The sequence below is a fragment of the Mus musculus genome, chromosome 19, assembly GCF_000001635.26.
Source record: "Mus musculus strain C57BL/6J chromosome 19, GRCm38.p6 C57BL/6J".
Taxonomy (NCBI): domain Eukaryota; kingdom Metazoa; phylum Chordata; class Mammalia; order Rodentia; family Muridae; genus Mus; species Mus musculus.
Genome location: NC_000085.6, coordinates 10,172,960 through 10,198,102, shown reverse-complemented (window position 1 = coordinate 10,198,102; position 25,143 = coordinate 10,172,960). Strand labels below are relative to the sequence as shown.

Below are 25,143 nucleotides of genomic sequence, written 5' to 3'. Positions count from 1 at the left end.
TTTGCACAATGATTTTTAATTTCCTTCCTGGTCATCTGTCCTCGCACCCCCAGCTGCTGTGCCTCCAACACACACATACATACACTCAGGGTCTCACTATGTATCCCTGGCCGGTCTGGAACTCAGACCAGAAATTCCGCCTTGAATTCATACTGTTTCCCAAAGAAGTCTTGGGTGAATGTAGACACTGTTTTATCCTGAGAGCAGAGCACTTATTTTGTTCTCTGCTCTCGCAGTTGATGAGTGGAACTGACTTTACCAGATTAAATTTGAGTTGTCCCCCCCCCCCCCCACCATTCCATAATTTGATTCTAAATGTGCAGTGGCAATGAGCTGAGTGCCAAGGCTGCACTGCCTGAGCGCAGTGGCCTTTAGGGGCTTGTATCCCGTGGTCGGCAAGCATTTAGAGGTCTGGCTTGCTTTTAAATTTGAACTTCGTAGCCCTTTCTAATTGTGCTGATTTGTGCTTGGCCCTGTGAATGTTCTGCTGTTTCACTCAGCTGAAGTTCAATAGTTAAGAGGCGTTGCAGTTAAGAGGCATGGCTCTGCAGTCTGATCGAGACAGTGTTGGCAAAGAGACTTATAGCTAAAACCATGCTGAAATTCCAAATAGGTACGAAGGGAGAAATAATTCAAGATGGAAAGTTGAAGACTGAACTGTGAGATCTATGAGATCCGGCAGGAGTACCGCAGCAGTACAGTGTCTCTACAGATGGGCACTGGGATGAACCTGGCCTTGTCAGACCACCCTTACATGGGAGTCACAGTCCTGCCCAGGTTATACAAGGGAACTGGCAGTGAGTCATGTTCCCAAGGGAGCTGAGCTCACAGGTAGGAAGGGACCTAGCAGTAGTAGCAGGGATCTTGTGTATATTTATGTGGGTACATGTTCCTGCATGTTTGAATGTCAAAAAGGCCAGAGGGTCAGCAACTGTCTGCTTTAACCCTTAATCACGCCACCTGAGTTTTTACTGAACCTGAAGCCTACCAATTTGCCGAAGGTGGTTGGCCAGCAAGCTCCAAGGATGCACCTCTGCTAATGCTGGGTTATAGAGCTCCACCCCTGGCATTTACATGGGTCCTGGGGATCGGAACTTGGATAGGAAGTGCCTTACCAGCTTGGATAGGAAGTGCCTTACCAGCTGAGGCAGCTCCCCTTCTCTGCACCAGGGCATCGGGTAGGCATGTGCAGACAAGCAGCGCGGATTTCAAATGAATAACAACATTCTTTTGGTCCAAATTAAATTTTATTTTTTAGCTTCACCAGGATGTGGTAACAGCATTGGCACACACAGATACTGACATTAGGCTCAATTAAGTGAGATGCCGGTGGGACAGGAAGTAGGAAGATGAAGGTAATAAAGACAGACATGGAAGCTAGAGTTAAGTTTGGATATTCTGCCACTTTCTACAATAGCAGAGGTGACTTTCCCTCTAACGCGGTTTTCTTATCTGTCAGTGGATTTGAGATGCCTCACTTTACCTCTGTAACATTCTGAGGCTTGTCACTCAATGTCCCCCGTGTCACAGTGAAGGCTGAGAAGAGAAGGCCACAGTGGTTCAGATGCTCTGAAGACCTGGTCTTGGTACAACAGAGCTCACTGGTATTTGCCCAGACTGGCAGTTGAAGGTCAAAGCCAGTGAGTGGGTTAGACAGACTGGTAGTGCCACCTCCTTACCCCGGGTGGCAGGGAACGGGCACGGGGAGGGGTCTGCACCTATTCTGAAGAAGGAGCCATAAAGGCAGCACTCTTTAATCCTGATTTTTCCTACACAGTCTGTTTCAAACAGGTTTTCAATCAGGGCCAACCACTGGCAAAGATCTGTGCTTTTCTGCAACCTGCCTGTCTCTACACCAGACTCCAACATCCCTTAACACCCTCATCTTGACCACAAACACGCACTGCACTTTGCCTTCTTGAGGTTTTCTCTTCCCAGACAGGTGGGTCATCATGCTTCCAGTAGAATCTCTTGAGCAGACAACAATGCCCAGGGGTTTGGGGAACAAGAGCATGAAAGTGGACATACAGGTTAGGTCTCTCCGGGCATGTTCCTATATTCTCCGGAACATATCTTTTACCAACCAGAAGATTACAAAACCCTATTTTATTGTTAGACCGGCACACTTTGTCAGAAGTTACCCTAAATTTCTATCCAGCATCCAGTAGAGTAAGACACTTGAACGAGTAGACAGAGGAGCTGCCTCGCTGCAGCAGTGATGTTCACAGACCTTAGTGTTTCTAACCTTCCTGTTTGTGACATGGAACTGTGCTATACAATGCTGGAACGTGACATAGGGAACAGGGATTCTGAGTCTGCACAGAGCCCTGGCACTCTGGTGGAAGCCTCAGTCACTTTTGTTGACAACTGTTTTGTTGAACTTAGAATTACAGGCTGGGGAGCAAAAGGAAACTATGGGAATAGTGTTCAGTGGGAGGGAAGACCTCACTCTTTGTTTATGTTCTTTCTCCTTGGGGACCGATTAGAAGAGATGAATCAACAGAGTTTCAAAGGCCAGTATCTGCCATCCGTTTTGTCAAGAGCTAAGATCTAATGTTCTCTCTGGAACCTGGATGGAATGAGACCCAAGAATTGCGTGTGCCAGGACCTTCCAGGGCCAAATGCCTCCCAAACCACAGTCCTGGCCTTTGTCCTGCCTGCTTCTGAAACTGAAAAACAGCTTCTCCCAGCAGCCAGAGGCAGACACGGTCACACCCAGCCCTCAGCAGCAAGCTGTGCTCCTGGGCAGGGAGTTGTGCCAGGCCTCAGAATTCTATGCATGAATGCCCTCTTTCTAAATCATGTTCGAAGGAGTTGCACTGTTCCTCAGAGACTAACAAGGAGGGTGGAGAGTCAGATAGCCCAGTGAGATGGGCTCATACTTTACAAGAGGGGTTATCTAGTGTGGGGTCCCTACTTCATGCAGAGCTCTGTAGGTACCACCATTTGTCCCCCTCCCCTGCCAAAGTAGAAGAAATAACAGTTTTGAATTCCTGCTTCAACAGCTCTCCCCTCCCTCAAGTTTGGTACCCAGAAGGCAAGGGGGAGGGGCGCAGATGTGAGTACGAATATCCATGTTCCCTAACCTTTTAAACATTAGATTCATAGTGGCATTGTCCCTCCAACTCCTGCTTTGGCTCCAGGTGTCCTCTTCCTCCTCCATATGGAGGTCTGCTGCTGCTATTGGTGAAGGTAAGCGTCCAACCAGAGTTGCCCTGACTCCTTCAGGGAGCTATAGGGACAATAGGAGCAGATAGTGAGGGAGGCTGAGCCACTCACCTGCAGATAGGTCCCCTTCCCCTCAGAGGCTTTACCCACTTGCTTAGAGGAAGTCGGGCTGGTCATGGACCAACACACCGTGCCATTGGCCTGGCGGTGCCATTGCTGATGACCAGGAATCTTTCCTGTGACTCCCCACCCCACCGCAGGCCGCATGCCCATCACCGTGGCTTTCCTCCTCACTGCCAGCTTCCCAGGCTCATACTCACTAAACAATGTCCGCGAAGGCTGTGAGCAGGGGCTTGGACTCATACTTGATGCCGTACTTGGCGCACAGGGATTGTACTAGGGGTGCCACCTTGTGGTAGTTGTGCCGCGGCATGGTGGGGAAGAGGCTTTGGGGACAGCAGAGTAGTCAGTGGCTTCTGCTTCCCTATCCATTCCCCGCCTTTGCACCACCCCTGTTTCCTAGGTCTCTCTACTCACTGGTGTTCAATCTGGAAATTTAGGTGGCCACTGAACCAGTTGTTGAAGGCTGATTGGTGAACGTTGCAGGTTGCCTGCAGCTGGGGGAGAAAGTAGAGGGAGGGCAGGTCTCCATGTCAGAGTGCTGGGTCTTCCCTGGGGAGGCTGTGTGGAACTATTCCCCTATCTCTGGTCACCCCCTCAGTGGGAGAAGTCTCAAGATAACAAGGTTTGTTTGAGGAAACAACTTTGGCTATTTCTGTCCAGCATCTACCCTTTTCAGTAGCTGGGGGCATGTCCAGGTCTTCCAAGTGACTGTCTCTTACCTGGGTGGAGACCCAGTCCACATTCCGGTCGTGATCAATGTGCATGGGGATATGGTTCATCTGTGTCACCCACACAAACCAGTTGCTTTCCAGGAACCTGTTGAATGTGGCATATGGCCATAAGCAGTACAAGCCAACCATGGAGTTCTTATTCCCCAGTTGCAACACCAGCCTGTGACTTTCCCAAGCCAATGCCCCAAATGACCCCTGGGGCTGGGGCCCCGCACAGCCCGCAGACCCATCTGTCACCTGTACTTTCCAAGCCAACCTCTACATCCCACCACATGTCCATACCTGACAATGAAGAAAAGGCCCAGGAAGCCTTTCAGCCCCAGCAGCGGCATGTAAGTGAAGAAGATGCGGGCATAGAAGCTGAGCATCCAGGCCAAGTCCTGCAGAGGGAATGGGTAAGTGGCACTGTCCTCAACATCCCCAGGGATACCCCAGCCCCCTGCCTGTCCCTTCACAGAGGTTCCCCTCAGTCTCCCTGCCTACAGCACCTCCTACCCTGTCTAAATGCTACTACACATTCCAGGACCAAAGCTCTGTCTAGGCCACCATATAGATTGAAGCTCTGGGTCCTTTTCTGCAGTGAACCAAGCCCTACACTCGTTCCTCCAATACTTGAGTCCTCTACACTGAGATCAGTATCTGAGCTCACGCCTCAGTTCCCAGCTTGTCTGCTCAGAGCCTGTCTTCCCCAGGCCCTACATCTGAGACCAGTTGGAAAAGCAGGTCCAGCCAGATCTCTTTTGAGGATCCCCAAAGTCTCTTTGGACTGCATGTCTTTTCACAGGCCTACCACTTTCAGCTTAATCCTACGTTCCCAGAGAGCAGGGACCATTCGCTACATCTCTCCCCCGCTGTTCTCTGCAGTTCTGGAGTGCGGTGCAGCCTGAGAACCTTAGGAGAGCCCTGCATGAACCCTGCCATGGGGAAGCAGAGTGCAGGTGAGGCCAAGTCATCTCATCTAGAGAAGAGCCTCTTTCCCTGGCTCTGTTTTGCTCTGTCAACCTTGGAGTCTTCATGCTCCACAGAGCACACCTTTCCCTATGCAGTTCTGGAGAAGCTGGTGCACGAGGCTCTCGGGCTAGGGATACTCACCACCCATTTTTTCCGCTGAACCACAAAATAGAAAATATACCACTGGAAGTATAGAGGCAGCAAGGCTGGGGGTCCGACTGGGGAGGAAAAGGAGATGGAGGAGTGAGCAAGCAGGGGTTAGAAAGGGCTGTTATGGTAAGATGGCCCCCAGCACAGGACTGCCTCCTGTCACCCCTTAGCTGCCCCACCGCTCCTCCATCAACTACAAGCTATGAGCACTTGGCCAGGAACACAAGCCTAGAGAAGGCCAACTCTGCAAACGGATGCCACAGAAGCCGAGGCTGCGAGCAGTATCCCTTCTTCGTGGAGGGCGTGCGGGAGCTTAAGCCTCAAGCATGGAACATACTCTACTCTCAGGCCTTTAAAAGGGCACATTAATACTCCCTCAGTGCCTGGACCACAGCTCTGCCTCCGCAGTCCTGTCACATTCTCACTGTTCCACTATATAGGTCAAAGGGCAGGGGAAGGACTCTGCTGACTTGTCACAGTCTGAGGCACACCTGATGCTATACCAACCTCGGCATGACAGTCTCCACTCATAGCTTCTTCATCTGGATATGCCACAGATTCTAAAACTCTTTCCTCCCTCCCCCCCTCCCTCCCCCCTCCCGATGTGCAATGTGTATGTGTGAGTGTGGGCTGTAGTGCACAAGTGCATATGTTGAGGTCAGAGGACAACTTTACACACGTTGCTTCCTCTCCTTCCACCGTGAGTTCCAGGGACTAAACTCCGGTTGTCAGGCTTTTACCCGCTAAGCCATCTCATGGACCCTTCCCATCCCCAGCACTGGGACTACAGGCATGCGTGTCACCACCTCTGGATTTTTGTGTGTGGGTAGGGGGTGGAGCTTAGAAATCTAAAATCGGGTCACACATGCATAGCCAGCCCTTTACTAACGGAGCCGTCTCCCCAGACCTAAAACTATTTGTTATAGAAGTCTTGACTCAACCCTTCCACCATGTCCAGCCTTTTCTAGAAGGGACAGTTGGCAATAAGCAGTTAGATAAATTCCAATGCCTCCCCAAGCTTCCTTTAAAAACTTGAAATAGATACAGGTGCCAAGTTTGAAGTCAGCCTGAGCTGCGCAAACCTCTCTCTCAAAAACAAAAACAAACAAAAAGCCCTCAAAACTCATCAAAAGTACCCACAAACTGGTCCCTAAAACTTGAGGTCTTAAAGGAATTTTAAGGCCTAAATTTGGGCAGTATGCAGCAGGTTCTGGAAGTAGGGAGGATATAGCAAACCGTCTTCTGCACAGTTGCTAAACAAATTTCTTCTCGGACCCCACTGGCCAAGGAGTCATCCTAACTGACCCCACCTTTGTGGGACTAGGTTTAAGACAAGGCTCCTGTGGACCACTCAGTTTCTTCCTGGAAGGAAGAGTGGAGGATTGAGATTGTGGGGGGAGGGGCATCCGCAGACAGTACTTCCCCCTAGGCCTCTTCTAGTGGTGTCCGCCCCTCCCCCGCCCCCAGGCTGACACTCACTGAGGAAGAAGTACTTGTGCTGATGGTTGTATGGCATGTGCTTCTTCTTTTCCCTCCCGAGCTGTGAGGAAACAAACGCAAGTCAGCAGCAGAGACCAGACAGACACCCGTTTCTCCCACTGAGCCACCAACTTTCCCTGTCCTGACTCTAGGCCTACTTCCAGAACCTTTAGCTTTTTGCTACCTTTGAAAGTCTCTGACATGTTCCTGGAGCAAGTGGCCGGCCCTGGCTTGTGACCTATGACTCTGCCATGACAAGGAACACACAAGAGTGTACACTAGTCAGTCTACAGGATTCCTGATGGCTATCTAAGTCTCTGTCACATGGTTTCCAGGCCCAACCCCCTCCTGCTTCTGGTACTCTTTGGACCTCAGAGTCTTAACAGAAAACTATTTTTGCCCCTGAATCGGTGGCCTGAGTCTTTCCATCACAATCTTTTAGACTCTTTTTTTTTTTTAAGTCTAATGTGTATGGGTGTCTGCCTGCATGAATGTGCCAAGTGCATGCAATACTTGTGGAGGCCAGCAGAGAGCAGCAGACCAACCGGAGTTACAGATGGTTGTGAGTTCCCAACTGGGTCCAGAGAATCAAATCCAGGTCTTCTGGAAGCAAAGCCCATGCCTTTAACCAGTGAGCCATCCCCAGCCTCTCTTATGGACTCTTCAACATGAGTTTCATAAACCCCCTTGAAAGTTTAGTAATATATGTAGAAAGATTACCAAGAACAACTCAGCGATCGAAGGGTTTTGGCAAAGATTTGCCCCCTGAGTGGGTTGTTGTTGTTATTATTATTATTATTTTAAGCCAAGCTACTGAACAGACGGACTGGGGCTCACCAGACCATTCATCTGGCCCAGAGCCACTCACATGGGTTCATATGTGTTCTGCTGTCTCACTCCATTGCACTTCTTGCCCCAATTAGTTTTGGTGACTTCAACTCAGAGCACATTCTGAGTTACCTTCACACATATCCACAGCCAGGCCTATAAATTGTTCATCAAAACTGTGTTCTTTGCAAGCCAGTTTGGCTAGATGAGACAATCTTTCTACACTCACGGAGTCACTCAACAAGCCCTGGAGTGAGGGTATACCACTATTCACTGTTTGAGGTGCCAAGAGCACAGAGGTAAACAGTAGGGCATTCTCATCTCCATAGATCTTATAATCTGAGGCGATGAAGTGGGTAATAAACTTGTAGTTCAAGATCATCTACAGACTACAGATGGGGGAGAGCAGGACAGACAGTGGGCAGGGCAGACAGAAAGGCAGCAGCTTGGCAAAGACACTCAGGCCTGGCCTCCCTTGGGCCCTGATAACTAAATAATGAGGAATGGCAGGTGTGCACAAATCCAAAGAAAAGCGGTCAAAGTACAGGGCGTAGCCAGAACCAGAGCCCTCGAGGCCCACCACACCAGAAAGCTAGGGAAGGCCAGGTTACTCAGGCCCTCAGGAAGCTGCGTCTCCGACTACTCCGTCCTGCAGGCAGGCCTTGGGCTCACTTATATACGGTCTGCTCTGTGGTTTTGTGTGTTCTGGCTTTGTCCAGAGGTGCAGAAGTGAGCAGCACATATAGTTCCAGGGGCAAATGAAGCAGAAGATGGGTCAGGCTGAGTGCTACCATGCGGGTGCTGTGCAATGTGGTTTGTTTCCCAAGGGTCCACATGCCGCATGCTTGGTCACCAAGGCAGTGATGTCAAGAGGCACAGCTCCCCGAGAGTCGATGAAATCACCCTCTGAGGGGATTCCTATGATTCCAGTGGGACCCCAGTGAGTTCCTGCTTGAGAGTGGATTGTTTTAGAGACTAATCTAGCTTCTATCTCACCCCATTTGCTTTCACGGCCACTCCCACCGATGTCTGGCATCCTTCACAGGGCTCGTCCTAGAGGCAAACTGCAAACTGCTGGGGCTATTCCATCTTCAACTTTCAGTCCCTGAGACCAATAAACTAAGCAGACATATTTTCTTTATAAATTACCCAGCCTCGGGTATTTTATTATAGCAACGCAAATTGGACAGTTACCAGATAATGGGGGCACTGGAGCTGGATAATTTGATGGAATTGGCATACGATCTGGAGACAGCTAAAGAAGCCTCACAGCATTAACCAAGGAGATTCCATAGAAGCAAAGCACCGCTCTTGGTTGCTGGGGTGAGTGGGGACTGCTATGGGAAAGAACCCTGTCCACTGCTACCCCGTTAGACAGTGATCAAGAACATTATGGTCTGCCCGCAGTGCTTAGACTCTCAGAGTTCCAAGAGTTGAGGGCAAAGTCTTCCCTGTACCACTTTGTTCTCCAAGAGTGTTAGGAGGCACTGGGCAGATGGCAGTAAGGTAAGATGTCCTCAGAGAGACCAAACCCTGCCTCCTACATCCATTCGTTCTCGTTTTCTGTGTCTGTGGGGGTGAGGGAGAGAGGGGTACGCATGTGTGCAGCTGTACTTGCCCACACATGTGAAGACCAGAGGTCAGCTCTGGGGGTCTCTACTGGGTGCTCAGGTGCTTAAGATTCAATCCCAGGTCTTCCCGCTTATGTGGCAAGCACTTTGTCCACCGGTCCATCTCCCTAGCCCCTACTCTCTCTTTCTGATGTTTGTGGACCACAGTTCCTTGAAAGCCACAGTATCAAGAACCAGCAAAATCGTCTGTGGGGACAAGAGAAGTGCTTAGTGCCCAGTGCTCTTCCTGACGAGCAGTCTGCCCTGTTTCAGAATGACACGGGCCAGTTCCCTACCGTGCATTGCTGACGGAGCAAAAGGGAACACACAGAACAGACCAGCTGAGGCCAGTGCTTGGAAACTGTGAAAATGGGAGCTTTAGGGACAGATGGAGCCCAAGACTCAAGCTCTGAGTGCCCTGTGCCAGCAGAGCCAGAACTGCCAAGGCTCTTCCACAGTAGGTTTCAGCCAGAGAGGACAGAGCAGCCAGACTACCTTGAACTGATGCCTGAAAATGAACTGTGCTCAACAGCTTAATTCAAACAGCTGCCATTAGGTGGGGGGAGGGGAGCTGGCAGAGCTCCGGGGAGGGTTTTTAATTAACTTTTCAAGGAACTCTGCTGGGCATTCGGAACCTTCTATTGCTTATGCCAGGCGAGTTCACCAGCTCTCCACCCCTGGGCATTCTCCCATCAGCTCTCAGCCTCAGCTGACTACTCAAAGCCAATGCTGATCACGCTGAAAGACGGGCTGGCCTCAAATGGGAGGGAAAAGTACAGCGGTATTCACAATTGGTTCCAGGTGTCCACAGATGTTCAAGTCCCCTGCGTGAAGTGGCATCCTACTTGCAATAACTGACATATGCCCTCCTAGCCCCGCAGGCTGGGAGATAGGCTTTGGTCCTCCCCACCTCGCTTTAGTTAGGTCTTGCTATGTAACCCAGGTTAGCCTCAAACTCTCAATCCTCCTACTTCCACTTCCTGTGTGCCGGGATTACGGGTACGTGCCACCATGCTTGGTTTCGTTCCTTCCCTCCCTCCCGATTTTTCTTTCTCTATCCTTCTTTCTTTTTGGCGCTGTGTATAGAACCCGGGGCTTCACTCAAGCCAGGCAAATGCTCTACCACTGAGCTCTATCCAGCCTCCTCCCAGCATGTAATAAACCCTCTCCAGATTGCCTATACCTGATACAGTGTAAACACTATGCAGAAAATAGTTATCATAATGTGCTATTTAGGAAGAGTCTAGATCCAGGGGGTGAGACGCCTCCCTGAGAGAATTCAGAGGGTAAAAAGCACTTTTGAGGGAGCTGACGACCTGAGCTCAAACCCAGAGCCTAAGAAAAGGTAAAAACTGACCCCACTAAGTTGTCCTCTGACACCTGCTCTCATAATAATCAATAAAGATGGGCTGGAGAGACAGCTCAGCTCACAACCAAAAATAAAATAAAGTTGAAAATCCCAATAGGCTTGGTGAGATGGCTCGGTGGGTGAAGGTATTTGCCATGCAAGCCTGGTAAGTTGAGTTCCATCCCCAAGACCCACATAGAGGTGGGAGGAGAGAAGTGACCCCACAAAAGTTGTCCTCTGACCTCCACACGTGTGCCATGGCACATGTGCCCACACACAGTAATAATAAATTAAAAACAGCATGTACATGTTCAGGATGGGTGTGATTTTTTTTTTTTTCTGAGTATCTGTTTAAATCCACTGATGCGGAATCTAGAGATACAGAAGCCAGCTGTACTCAGAGCGAGTGTTCTGGACACGGATATGAGACATGTGAGACAGTTAAGTCCTAGGCAAGGCAGGCTGTGCCACAGCAGGTACCCGACGTAAGAGACAGAAACGCCAAGTGCAAGGACAGGCCTTCCAGGAGCAGGGCGTCAAACAGCACCCCAAAGAGGTATCTCAGTCATCGTCAAAGATGAGCAGGGGCTTGCACAGACTCCCCTATAACCCACTGAATCCTCTACAGAGTGGGACAGTTTTGTGCAGTAACTGCTAACCGATTGGTCTTGAACAGTCCCCGTTTATCTGCCCTCCACAATTTCCAGAAAGCAAGAGCCCTGCAGCTTAGCCCCTGATGTCCTACCATCTCTGATAACAGCAAACAAGCACTTTCCCTTCAGCTTGCAGAACAGGCCACTCCATTCCCCTCTGCACTCACACCCAGCTTACCTCCACAGGAAGGACCTTCCCCAGGGCGAAGAAGAGGGGGTGCATGTTGATATCGGGGTCCTTGCGGAAGCAGTTAGGCTTGGCATGGTGCTGGAAATGCATGTGGTTCCACCAGCTGGCGGGGGCCCCCTACAGAGAATTGCGAATGAAAACCCAGCCTGAGTACCCTGCTTCAGTTCTTAGCACCCACACGACAGCTCACAACTTGTCTATGACTCTAGTCCCAGGGGATCTGACGCCCTTGCTCGTGGCATACAGATATACCCTGCAAGCAGGGTACCCAGGCACATAAGATAAATAAATAATTTTTTAAAAGAAACAAAAGCCAGGGTCATGAGCACATCTCCCATACTCTGACAACCACGAATGACTGGGGCTTGGGGGAACCCGATAATCTCACTGACCTTCAGGTGGCCAATCACAAAATGATGTAGCAGGTGATTCCATGTCGAGGTGCCAAAGACTGACAGGTGCCCAAAGTCATGCTGTAGCCAACCTGCCTGAGCCTAAAGGAGAAAGGTTAGTGCTCAGGGCAGCCCCGGCCTGGCTAAGGCCTTCTCACAGACCTTGGCAGCTCCTCCATTCTGGATTGCTGCAGTACCTTAAGGGAGCACATTAGGATAAGCCATGGAACCCAGGTTCCAATTCCCTCTTGGCCCCTGAGTCACATGTGAGCTGAGGCAGACCATACTCCCTTCTTTCCTCTGAAGTGCCATGACTTAGGACAGACTGGCATTCAGAAAACAGACTGTTAGTACAAATCCTGGTGCCGGACCATGATTGGCTGGCACTATACTGGGTAGCATCAATGGTGGGAAGGGAGCCAACCATTGGTTCTTGGCATCCTTGGGACTGTGGTAGAACCTGAACCTGAAATTTCAGAGAATGTGTGTTCTCTCCCTGTGCCGAGTCTCCTGTGAATCTACAGACCCCAGGAAGGATTCTTGGCCTTGATGTTTTCGCTAGGAATTCTGAGAATAACCAGGCAAAGCCACTCTCACCTGAACTGTACTGAGCAGTACTGCACAGAGGATGAAGGGCACCAAGGAAGTTCCAAAGATCCAAAGGGTGAGCCAGGCAGCCACATCCAGCAGCAGGATGTGAAGCAGGTAGACCAGGAAGAAGAGGTGGTTGGCCTTCATGAGGCCCATTCGCTCTACTGTGGCCCGCAGCTCCCGGAATTCATCAGTTAGCGCTTTCTGTGGGAGACGGGGGCTATAATTCTTCTCAGTGGCACCCCTAACCCTTGAAGAGAACCTCCCGTGCAGGTAGCTGTGGGAAGTCCACAGTCTTAGGCAAAGATACCCTGATGGGGAAGGAGGATAGGAAAAGCTCCTATAAATGGCATCATGTCCGGCAGCTAAACAGACTTACTTTGGGTCTCTGCAGCTTAAACTCTCTGAGCGTGTTTTCTTATGTGTGCATATATGAAGAGTATTTTATGAGTTTACATTGGTACATGATGCTCAGTAAATAGGTCTGCTGTCAGTGATGGGAGCACTGCTGATGGGAGCACTGGTGATGGGAGCACTGGTGATGGGAGCATTGGTGATGGGAGCAATGGTGATAGGAATACGAGTGATGGGAGCTCTGCTGATGGAAGCACTGGTGATGGGAGTACTAGTGATGGGAGCATTACTGGTGGGAGCACTGATGATGAGAGCACTACTGGTGGGAGGACTGGTGATGGGAGCATCGGTGGTAGTAGCACTGGAACAAGCTCCAGTGGGCTTATTACCCCATGACTACTCAAGACTCCCAAGAACCGTCACCTGTGATCCTATGCAGGCATTTGCCCCCTCTCCCTCCACAACTAAGTCTCCAAACAGCAAACATGGCCTCTCACATTCTTGGTGGGTTCAAAGCTGGGTTGCTCCGGAGCCAGCTCTCCAATCAGAAGAGAGTTCATATACTTTCTCACAAGACCCTTGTTGATGTGGAATGCCACAAAAGGATCCTAAAAATACAGAGAGAAGACAGTGAGGACCCCTGTCTCCCAGGCTCCCAAGGGCCTCACATCAAAGACCATCCTCCAGGTCAACAAGGTTTGCATCAATGCTGATGCAAGGCCTCCTCCCTCCTCCCTACTGTTCTTCCAGATGTCAGTCCCAGATCACCTGGCATTTGGGTTTCCACTGAAAGGGCACTACACCAAAGACTGGAAAGACTCCGCTGAATGCCACAAACACGGACCTGACGAAGCTAGCCTTCATGTCTACAGACACTTGGTGTAGGAATTTAGCACAGGAGAGAAGCAGCTTGCGGGAATAGGTGGGGCTATGAGGTTTTTGTTCCTACAGTACTTTCAACATGTCCCTTTCTTTCTTAGCCAGCTTCTGTTGTGAGGAAGACTCCCTACCTATGCCAGCGCTGGGGAACTCTTCACATTTCTTCCTCCTTTGGGCAGGGTTCCCTATTTCCCTCAACATTCTGACCATTCCCGCTCCGGAATAGTTAATATGGGTTATACAAGGTGGGTGGGAGGGCCTTAGGGAAAAAAAGCTGTAAGCGGAGGTGGAGTCCGTGGTCAGTGGCACCACACATCCAGACCAATCGCTGTCCTTGCCATGAAATCCTAGGCCCCCAAGCCACACAGAATGGGAAGCCTAGACGGAGCGGGTCTGCTCCATCCTTTCATGAACCGGTATAGGAATGCACTGCTGTTTGGATTCTGGGTGGTTACTTCTAGAAACCGGCTCCTTCTAGCCTGGTCGCTAAGGCCCTCCACCTCTAACTTCATGGGCAACTTAATAGGAACCCTGAGGACCCCGGGAGCACGTTAGACTGGCAGACAAGGAGTAAGAGGTCGGAGGGATGGCATTAGGTAGTTAAAAGGGAGATGGACCCAAATGTAGAGACCCAACAGATGACAATCCTGTCAAAGAATGCTCTGTCCTAAGTCATTCCTAGTCCGGCCCTCGCCTCTGAGGGAGGATATGGTCTAAAAAGAGAAAACAGGGCCACTAGACAGAAGCTGGGGTTCGTACTGACTCTTCCTTCAGTAAGCTACAACGGAAAAGGGACGCGACCCCGCGAAGTGTCTAATCGCGCGGGAGCCCTATTCCCTCAATAGTCGACCTCCCTGGCCCAAGTGACCTCGCACTAAGAATCCGAGTACAGTTTTACGACTCCAACTGCAAGCTGTCTTGGACCGGCTCAGGTTCATTACCCTACCCTCCGGGCTTCACAATGTACAGGTGATGCCCAAGCACCGGGTCCTCAGTGTCATCCCTAGCGCAAGCAGTCCTTTCCCACTTCCTTTCCGCTCCGAATCCCAACTTAGGGCCAGTTCTCTAGGTCAGACAAGGCTGTGTTCACCCTCCTAGCCTGGCAGACAGGACGCGACTCCCACTCTCTGCTCAGACTCCTCCTCCCACCACCGGAGGTTGCAAGTACCGTTGAACGGGTGCCTGGAAAGCTCATTCCCTCCTATCCAACCCATGCTTGAGACTCCAGAGGCAAAGCACGGATGTGCAACCAGCCCTTTGTTTGAGTGTGCGTGTCTCCGGCCACCGTCTACCGCTCCGGTCTCTCAGGCGCTTGCATCCCGGGTTCAAAGGCCTCTCTCCCCGCCAATGTCCCTCCCCGAGGTGCAGATGCGCCTATTGTCCGCTCTCACCGTGGCATCCTGACCCGCGTAGTGGCTGATGACCCGGGAGCCCCCCGGGTGGCGGCGGCTGAAGTCGCTGATGTTGTACACCTTCCGGTCGATCACGAGCCATCGCTCCTTCTCCCGCCCGGAGCGCTGCGCCACCTCCTCCCAAGTAAAGTAGCGCGTTTGGCGGAGCTGGGCGGAGGCCGGGCCAGGGGTCGGCACCGGGTCGGGAGCCATAGCAAGCTTGGCGGGGGAAGCTGGAGTCTGAGAGGTGCGCGCTCCGGGCCGCGGGGCAGCGCACGCCAGGCTCGCGAACTAGGGGAGCGTCGGGCTGCCTCGAGCGCGCGCCCGGAGACCGCCGTTCGCGCGCAGGGTTTTCAGCACCCTTGGCGCGGACCGCCGAGCCCCGCGGCGCGAGCTCCCATTGGCTGAGCCGAGTGGCGTGGGGCGCGAGCTCCGCCTCTCTCGGGTAGCAAAGACAGACTCCCCACTCCCCGGAGAGACTCAGGCTACTTCCAGCGGCAGAGACGCGCCCCCTCGCGGGGCCTGAAAGTGGTCTCCAGGCTATTCCACTTCGGAATTTATTTATTTATTTTTTTATTGAGCATGGTAGGGATTGATAGGATAACGGTTCCTTTGAGTGCGTCACAGCTTGATGTAGCTAAGGCGGAGGTCCCAAGGGCGCATAGAAGCTTGGTGTGAACATATAGAAAAGAAAACAGTTCTCATGTTGCTCAGGCCGGCCCCAGACTCACTGTGTAGCTGAGAATGACCTTGAACCTCTGACTCTCCTGAGTTCTGGGTTTACAGGCACTGCTTTCCACGTTCTGTTTCATACAGCAGATTGTGCTAAGGCAAACGTTCTGTCAATTTCCTGCCCCTAGGAAACACGTGACAAATTAAACACAGTGGCTTTAGCAAACAAAACAGCATCCTGACCCAGTAGCCGTTCAGAGATCCCCCTTCCTAGCAAGGTGGGCAGTTAGCATGTGTGGAAAGAAAGAGGACTAACATAAAGAAAGAGACTGATTGGCTACAGTTCCAGGCTTTTGCTCACGTGATAGCCCAACGCTAACAGAAGTCTTGTCTGCTATGATTGGCCGTCACTTTTGACTTACAAGAATATAGTACTTAGGAACACACACACACAATTAACACATGCACGCATGCACACACACACATGCACTAACTAAAATGTGATGATGATGATGATGGTGGTGGTGATGATGATGATGATAACAATACTAATGATAGCTCTATGGTTCAGGAGGAACAGTTGCCTGATGCAAAACCCAGTGACCTGAAATGGATCCCTGGGACCCACAAGATGGAAGGAGAGTACTGACTTCCACAAGTTTTTCTTCTAGCCTACATTGCCTGCAATTCATGGCAGCACACACACACACACACACACGTAAATAAATAAATAAATGCAATTTTAAAAACGATTTTAAAACAAAAATAAAACGAAGAAAGGCCAGCCTTGCCTTCTTTGTATGTAGTTTAACATTTGCAATTAGCTTTAGCATTTTCTATTTCTAGTGATCTTAGTTTCGTATTGTGTTTTGTTGTTATTTTTGTCCCTGGAAGCAGTAGCCCTGGCTGATCTGGAACTCACTGTGATGAACAGATTAGCTTCGAAGTTGCAATGATCGCCCTGCTTTGGCCTCCCAAGTGCTGTAATCATAGGCAAGCACCACTGTGTTTCACTATATTAATTAGAATTATACAGGTTTAGTGGCCTTAATTGTCAGGAGACAGTAGGACGCAATCAATCGTGAAGTTTGTGTGACAGCCTCAGCAGTGGTTACACCAGCAGTGTGTAGACTGGTGAATCTAGCAATCTCTATTTCTGGAAGCATGAGCTTCTTTAGAGCGCCGTTTGCCAACTGTGGCACAGAGCCTGTTCTCTAACAATTCTGTGTATTGTGGGTCTTTCTGCAATAGGGAACTTTACTGGGAACAAAACATCTCTATTCTCCTTGGAGTTTCGCTCTTGCTCTGGCTAAGTGTGAGAACTAAACTGTCTGCACGGACATTCCTCAGCCTCAGTTTCCCGTTCTTGATAATGGTGCTAAACCATTCTGGCATAAGAAGTATTAATTTTATATGAAAAATTTATCTTATATCTTACTACTTAAAATCTTTTAATTTTATTTATTTATTTATTTATTTATTTATTTATTTAGAGTATTTACCTGTGTGTGTCAGTGGAAAAAAACCATACATGCCACAGCCTATATGTAGATATCAGAAGACAAACCTGCGGGAGTCTATTCTCTCCTTCTATCATGTGGGTGTTGGGGACTAAACTCAGGTCATCAGGCTTCTAGGAAGTACCTTTACCTGCTAAGCGGCCTTGCTGTCCCTTTATCACATGTTTTGAACAATTAATGCTTAGATTGCTGTATTAGCTGCTTTTTCCCAGCTGTGCCAAAATACTGACAAGGTGCAGCTTAAGAAGGAGGGTTTAATACGGCTCCTAGTGCGAGGGTAGGCATGGGCATAGCATAGGCAGAAGCCATGGCACCAGCTGTGGCATTCCGAGCTTGCTCACATTCAGGCAAGCCAGGAGACAGATAAGAGGACTGCTCACATTCCGATGCCTTTCTCCTTTACCCACTTGAGTTCAGGATCCCATAGAATTGTGCCACTTACTTTCAGAGCAGTCCTTCCCTCTTCTGGCAGTCCTCTCTGGGAAACCCTTCACGGACACCCCCAGAGGTGTGTCCCCTGGGCGAGGGTGATCCATCAAGTCAATACTGATGAAGAGTCACCATCGTCATGGCTTACAAAGATGGTATGTTAAAATGCTAGCCATCATCATGGATTTTTTTTTTTTTTAAAGATTTATTTATTTATTTATTTATTATATGTAAGTACACTGTAGCTGTCCTCAGACACTCCAGAAGAGGGAGTCAGATCTTGTTACGGATGGTTGTGAGCCACCATGTGGTTGCTGGGATTTGAACTTCCGACCTTTGGAAGAGCAGTCGGGTGCTCTTACCCACTGAGCCATCTCACCAGCCCCCGGATTTTTTTTTTTTTTGCTGAAATATTTTATACCATGAGTTCACTTTATCTGTAAACCTACATAGGATAACATGACCCCGAGGCTTGGGAGACGGTTCAGCAGTTCAGAGCACTTGTTACTCTTGTAGAGGACCAGGGTTTGGTTTCCAGCACCCACACAGTGGCTCACAAACATCTTTAACTATAGTTCCAAGGGAATCTGACATGCTTCTCTGATCCCCACAGCCACCAGGTACATACATGGTACACACACATACATACAGGTAAAACACTTGTACATATTTTAAAAAGATAACATAAGCTCATTTTACTGGTAAGCATAAATAAAAAAAGATGTGTATCTGCAATATACTTCATATGGAAAATTCCGAAGATATGGCTGTTTTAATTGACCCATAAACATTATCACTTACAAGCTGAGTCACAAACTTGGAAAGCATCTGGGGGTAGTTTTTATGCTCTGGGAAGAATAGTTTGTTTAGAAAGGCATTTATTTTCCTTAAATCCAATTAAATTGAGCTGTTTTATAGTTTAACTTGACAATATTTTAAGAAAATTGAAAAAAAACCAAACTTCTCATATCTATAAGCGCATCCATGTACGTAGGGAGTCAGAAGCAAGTCTTGTTATTTGAGACAAGGCCTCTCTATGCAGCCTTGGCTGGCCTGGAACTGACCATGTAGATGAGGATGGCCTTGTACCCACAAAGATCTGCCTAGCTCAGCCTCTGGAGTGCTAGCTTAAAGGAATGTGCCACGATGCCCAGTCTAGAGTCTACTCTAAAATTTCAGCCATGTGTTAAGTACCAGTTCCCTGAACCCAAACTTTTTTTGTGCCCTATGGAACAATGATTCTTGTCCTGATAGGCTAAAGGTTTTGACTACATTTATAAAAAAAGATTTTTTTTTTCAAGACAGGGTTTCTCTGTATGTGGGGAGCCGCCCTCACATTCGCCGTTACAAGATGGCGCTGACATCCTGTGTTCTAAGTGGTAAACAAATAATCTGCGCATGTGCCAAGTGTAGTTCTCCACTCCATGTGCTCTGCCTTCCCCGTGACGACAACTCGGCCAATGGGCTGCAGCCAATCAGGGAGCGACACGTCCTAGGCGGAGGATAATTCTCCTTAAAAAGGGACGGGGTTTCGCCATTCTCTCTCTTGCTCCTGAAGATGTAAGCAATAAAGCTTTGCCGCAGAAGATTCCGGTTTGTTGCGTCTTTCCTGGCCGGTCGCGAGCGCGTGTAAGATCTGTATAGCCCTGACTGTCCTGGAACTCACTTTGTAGACCAGGCTGGCCTCGAAACTCAGAAATCCACCTACCTCTGCCTCCCAAGTGCTGGGATTAAAGGCGTGCACCACCACACCCAGTTAAAAAAAAGACCTTTAAGATGACTTTATTGTCTCTTTGTAAAAAATGAGCCTTTTATAGAGACAATCTCTGACTGTAAGACTTGATCCCACTGATTTTATGGCTTCAGCTTCCTTTCTTTTCCATGTGAGTTCCAAGGGTCTTAGTTAGGGTTTCCATTGCTGTGAAGAGACACCATGACCAAGGCAACTCTCATAGAGAACAACATTTGATTGGGGCTGTTGTACAGATTCAGAGGATCAGGCCGTTATCATCAAGGCGGGAGCATAGCAGCTTCCAGGCAGGCATGGCGCAGGAGGAGACGAGAGTACTGCATCTTGATCTGACTGCAGCCAGGAGCAGACTGACTCTTCTGCACTGGGCAGAGCTTCAAAGCCAACCCCCACAAGGACACACTTCCTCCAATAAGGCCACACTTCCTAACAGTACCACTCCCTATGGGCCAAGCATATTCAAACCACCACAGCAAGTGAAGAGTTTTCCCAGGTTAAAGCTTCCTCACTGTGGTCATTATAATTCTAGGTTGTCCTTTAAACCTCTAGCTTCTTTTTCTCTACTCACTGTGTAGTCTTGGATGGCCTGGAGCTCAATATACATAGACATCCACCTGCCCCTGCCCCCTGAGTGCTGGGATTAAAGGCATGCACCACTGTATCTGCCGCTAGCTCATTTTTAAAAAAATTTTTGGGGGAGGTGGTTTTTGAGATAGGGTTTCTCTGTATAGCCCTGGCTGTCCTGGAACTCACTCTATAGACCAGGCTGTCCTTGAACTCAGAAATCGGCTTGCCTCTGCCTCCCAAGTGCTGGGATTAAAGGCGTGCACCACCACTGCCCGGCATGCTAACTCAGTTTTAAAAATACACACACTCTGAGCTTCTTTTTTCTTGTATATGAAGTTAGCTGGTATTTAAAAAAAATAGAGAGCCAGGCATGGTGGTGCACACCTTTAATCCCAGCACTCGGGAGGCAGAGGCAGATGGATTTCTGAGTTCGAGGCCAGCCTGATCTACAAAGTAAGTTTCAGGACAGTCAGGGCTATACAGAGAAACCCTGTCTTGAAAGAGAGAGAGAGAGAGAGAGAGAGAGAGAGAGAGAGAGAGAGAGAGAGAGAACTAGACTCTTAGATTCCCAGACTTCCTAGATTTAAAGAGTATCTGTTTTTTAAAAAATACCTGAGCTCTCTTAACTAGATCCAGACTAGTTAATTGTTAGAGCTGATCAAATCATGGGCTCTCTGCAGCTAAAATTGTTCAGAGATAGTTTGAGAGCTCCAAGCACAACTCCAGGAGCCTTACTAGGAGTAGAACTGACCTGAAACCCTCTGGAAGTCAATTAAAATCACAATTAAGCCCTCATCCAGCTGTTAATATAAGAAGGAAAGAAAACACCTTTAGACTAATTAAATTTAGCAGGCTTTATTTGTGCTGAGAAAAGACTTAGGAATCAGAGAGTAGCCTGAGCCGAGAGAAGGTTCAGAAAGAAGGTTCCATGAAGCAAAGGGGCTGGGGATATTTATGGGCAGGAAAAGGAAGTGATGTAGAGGAAGAAGCCGATTAGTAACATCTCAGTAGTTGTCTTATACACATGTCGCTGGGCAATTTGCAGACTGCGATTGGCTGAAAGTTCAGCACATGTGATTTGAGATTCTGTTGTTACAAGAATGTTACAACCCTTAGGTTGCCGGGCACGACCATACTCAGTACTGTTTCAGCTCATCATACCTTTGACTTGTGAATAGAAGAGCTGAGTCTTAGGAGCTGATGGTGAGGGGATGAGACTTGCCCCCCCCCCTTGCTGCTGAGGTCATCCCAGGGTCAAGGCTATTGTGGACGCGGCTTCCAGTGTGGGAGTGATAGCACACCCAGTTCTAAGCCAAGAAAACTTCACCACATTCCAGGGCTGACACTCCATGAATCAAAATTCCCATTGCTTCACTCTCTAAAATATTGGGTTTGTTATGCTGCTCAAAAGAATTCTCTGAGAGCCTTTGCTGGTTTATCGAATTATCATTTATTGAATTGGGTGGTGGTTGACAGGTTAGCAATTTACTCAGTATAACATTAAAAATATTCCACAGTTTTTGCAATCTTGATTGTCTTCATTTTTAATTTTTTTTAAACTAAATTGAGATCTTGATCTTCAGGCAGTCCAAGTGAAGAGCCTTTGTCCTCTAGCCCCAGGAGATTTTGCAACAGAAGCTAAAGCTCTGATCTCTGGGTCTTAGGGAGAGGGATGGGAACACAGCCTACAGGCAGTGAGTGTGTCGGAGAGGATGCTGTCCTGACATCTCCTGTGGAGGTGTTGAATTCTCTTCCTTACCATTTATTCTTCTGTGTAGTTTTGGAAGGCTCTTCAGATCTAGGGTCCTGTAGGGCAAGCACCATCTCCAGCTGTGATTCCCTTTCATTGTCTTCTTTAAAAAATTATTTATTTATTTGTATTTTATGTTCATTGGTGTTTTGCTTACATGTATGTCTGTGTGAGAGTGTTGGAGCTCCCAGAACTAGAGTTACAAACAGTCACTGCCATGTGGGTGCTGGGAATTGAACCCGGTCCTCTGGAAGGTGCTCTTAATCACTGAGCCATCTCTCAGCCTCCCCACCCCCATTTCTTTAGGGAACACTGTTGTGGTGCTGTTTCCTCTACAGTGGAATATTTCTTCATGTGATGACCAGTAAGGAGATTTATAAAATTCATAAGAGGCCGCCACCGCTGCCAAAAAACGTCTACAGGTGTGCCTTGCGGGTCAAGTGCTGCCACTGGCAGTAATCAAAGACTCCAGCAGACACAAAATCAAGCAGGTGAGGTGGTTGACATCACGAGAGTCCATGTGGATAAGGTGTTAGAACAGACCAGAAGCTCTCGGAGCTAGATGGCCGGGCAGATGCACTGCTGGCAGGTGCCTCGCAGTTTGAAACAAGTGCTGCCAAGTTGAAGAGAAAGTATTGGTGGAAGAACTACAAGATGTGGGTGATAGGGATCAGTGTCCTGGTGATTATTGTCACCATCATCATCGTGCGGTGTGTCTCTTAAAGAAGAGCAGACAAAACTGAAGGCCAGTGGTCAGGATCGTCTTCGAGACTTTCTACTTAGAACCTGCTGGGTTATCAAGCTTACCTATTGTTTTTTTGTTTGTTTGTTTTGTTTTGTTTTGTTTTCCCCAAGTGATTATTTTTGTTAGTTTACATACAGTTTAGTGCCTAGAAAATGTGCCTTTGTTTTTCATATACACTCCAAACTGGAGGTGTGACTGTGAACCCCGACTTAGAGCGTTTCTCCCTGGAAGGTAAAGCCCCTGGACGTTCCCCAAGCTTGTTTTCCCTGATCTCTAAAAATACAGCCAGAAAGAAGCTCTTTGTTCTCTATAGCCAGCAAAAAGCCTTTTAGTTTCTATACTTTACAACCAGAGATGTGATAATTGTAAAAGACCCAGCCAGGCACTTGCCTGGCTTCCTGTGCTGAGGACACAGGAGATAAAAATTCAGAAAGAACTCACTCCCCAATCCTGCTGCCTTGTAAATTTCACCAAGGACACCAGGAAGAGAAGAACTTCTCCCAACTCCTCCCAACTCTTCCCAATTCCTCAACTAGCTGGTAAAAGCCCCCTACTGTCACCGCTCCCCTGGGTAGCTGATAATAAAACCTCTTGCAGTTTGCATCAGGTGTGGTTTTCTCTCATTGGGGTGCTGGCCAGCTCATCCCTGGACTTGAGCAGAGGCCCAGCTTCGAGGGTCTTCCGTGACCTACCCTCCCCACATTTTGCACAGTGCTTTGCAGATTTCTGGACTGGGAAGGAGGACTTGTGTGGTTCCGAGTGCTGAATGGAGGTGCATGTTGTCACTGATGCCTTGTTGTGGATTCCAGGAAGGGGTTTTGTTCAAGGTAACTAACTGTCCCCACATCTGACATCATCTTCAAAAACACATTTTAAACCTTTGGGTAATTAGATTCCCAACTTGGACCTTCCAAGAAGAACACTACTGCCTAACAGCAATGGGTGACAATAGCAGGGTGTGCCTTACTTTGATAACTAGGTAACTTCATTAAGACTATCCTCCATTTGTAAGCACTGCTGATTCCCGCTGTATTTAAGATGCTGGTGAAGAGCTCATGTCCTGTGTTAGATATGAAGATGTTTACGTCCTAGTTCTTGTTGTATATCACTCCTAAAATAGTATTTTAATCAAAAATAACCCTTTAAGGAGTTTTATTATGACCAAAGTTTCTATTTTTCCAAAAATTAAATACAAATAAATTGTCCATAAGTTTGCACCTAATAGATAAATTCAAATAAGTGGCAAATGTAACTCCAGGTGCCCTTTAAGAAAAAAAAAAAAAGTTAATACCGTGAGAGCGAGCCTTCAACATCTTGACAGTCCATTCTGGAATGCTGTAGAGAAGGCTATTCATTTTGATTTGGTTTCTTTCCCAGAGCTATGGAGGTGGGCTCGCATCACACCTGTAGCCATGATATTTAGCAGTGTGCAGACTGAGCTAGGCTGTGGTCTCTAAGCCATGTGAGCAGCAGCCGTGCAGCCTCACCAAGGCATCAGTCTGCACAGAGAGTTCCGGAAGGCTCTGTACTGCTTGTCCTCATCCTCTGCATTATGCTTGAGGTGAGCCGTCAGTCACTCCTAGAGGATAGCTAACCAGAGATGCCTGTTGCTCTTAGAATGTAGCCATTGCTGTCTGAGACAATTTCGCTGTTTATAAGAGACTTTCATCAAGGCTTGGTTCAAAGACAGGAGTTCAGGCAAGTGAAATTGAGGAAGTGGTGAAGGGCAAGCTGCTTGCCTGTGGCAGTGCCACTAGAATGCCCTGAAGTCTGTGTTTGTGAGCATAGCAGCATTACTCAAAATGTCATAGAATCTAGTTCTAGTTTTCTTTTTATCTGTTCCCCTAACATTACTGAAACAATACAGATGTTGAAGATATGCCTTGCCGATATGATATCAGCCTAGGGCCTCTGTCCTGGTCTGACCTCACAACTTTGATGCTATCTCCTCATATTCTGTCCCATGTCACTCATTGGCTCCTGTATTAACATAGTAATACCTTGCTTCTCTGTGCATTTAGCTGGGAATGTTCCCGGTATGGTGACCGGAATAAAGTTGTTTATTAATATGAAAAAAATAAAATAAAATTCATAAAAACGTTCCTAGATCCTCAGTTCCTCTTGAGTATTCCATGAGCAGAAGCCATTGCTGGGGAGAGGAGAGTCTTGGCAAGTGGTGTGGAAAGTGGAAGTGACTGCGGCTTTGCTGAGTCATCGCTCACTCTATAGTGGGTTTTTTTGTGTGGTGAAATTTTTTAAAAACAATATTTAATATTTACGTAAGTTTTATCATCATGTGTATGTCTGTGCACCACTTGTGTGTCTGGTGCCCCCAGAGACCAGAAGAAGGACTGGATTCCTTGGGACTGGAGCTACAGGTGGTTGTCAACTGCCAGGTAGATTTGGGGAATTGAACCCATGTCCTCTGAAAGAGCAGCCAGTGCTCTTAACTGCCAAGCCACCTCTCTAGCCTCTTGGGGTGGGCTGATCGGTAGTAGAGCTACCTGAATTGTCCATGTGCCTGTAAGTCACCCCTCACCCACTCACCCATGCTCCTTTAAGTAACTCCAGGAAACTGGCTGGCTTGCTAAGCCAGAGGTGGGTGTGATTGTTTGTTTGGTCACTGGTGCCTTATCTGGGGTGAGCAGACACTTGTGGGTCCCCAGGAAAAGTATTTGTTGGTAGCAAGTACTTACACGTCAAATACAGGTCTCAGCATTTTGCACATTTTTGTTCATTTCCTTCCTGTTGCAGAGGGAAAAACTAACCCAACCTCACTTACAGAGGAAGAAGTTGGGCTGGAGTAAGGTTAAATGTTGTGTCGCAGGGCTAAGGTAGCCGGGTACGGATTTGTACCTGAAGAACTCCTCAG

General features: G+C 48.4%; 1 protein-coding gene, 1 non-coding gene and 1 pseudogene across 3 annotated transcripts; 1 reads left to right on the top strand and 2 right to left on the bottom strand.

Moving 5' to 3' along the window:
- Positions 1-1,228: 1,228 nt before the first annotated feature.
- Fads1 (fatty acid desaturase 1) lies at positions 1,229-15,226 on the bottom strand. 2 transcript variants are annotated; one of them, XM_006527438.2, is made up of 12 exons: positions 14,839-15,226; positions 12,992-13,176; positions 12,221-12,418; positions 11,624-11,725; positions 11,220-11,348; positions 6,603-6,663; positions 5,115-5,191; positions 4,305-4,402; positions 4,011-4,107; positions 3,706-3,785; positions 3,489-3,614; positions 1,229-3,232 (listed from the first exon to the last, which is right to left on the bottom strand). In XM_006527438.2, exons 3-12 carry the CDS (start codon positions 12,368-12,370, stop codon positions 3,181-3,183), a joined length of 972 nt encoding a protein of 323 aa, XP_006527501.1. In that variant the 5' UTR covers positions 12,371-12,418; positions 12,992-13,176; positions 14,839-15,226; the 3' UTR covers positions 1,229-3,180. The 2 variants fall into 2 exon arrangements, with proteins under 2 accessions (XP_006527501.1, NP_666206.1); NM_146094.2 differs by having other exon boundaries at positions 13,066-13,176; positions 14,839-15,215.
- Mir6993 (microRNA 6993) lies at positions 6,664-6,728 on the bottom strand. The gene has a single exon (NR_105959.1). It is a non-coding gene; the product is annotated as a microRNA 6993 (primary transcript).
- A 2,372-nt stretch (positions 15,227-17,598) lies between the features above and the next one.
- Gm50359 lies at positions 17,599-24,338 on the top strand (annotated as a pseudogene).
- The last annotated feature ends 805 nt before the right edge of the window (positions 24,339-25,143 follow it).

Coding starts and splice junctions, on each gene's coding strand:
- Fads1 (NM_146094.2), bottom strand. CDS start 15,051: ATGGCTCCCGACCCGGTGCCGACCCCTGGCCCGGCCTCCGCCCAGCTC. Junction 12,419..13,065: donor GCTTTGAACCCACCAAGAAT/GTGAGAGGCCAT, acceptor CGTCTCCCACAG/AAAGCGCTAACTGATGAATT. Junction 5,192..6,602: donor GCACAAGTACTTCTTCCTCA/GTGAGTGTCAGC, acceptor TTTCCTCCCCAG/TCGGACCCCCAGCCTTGCTG.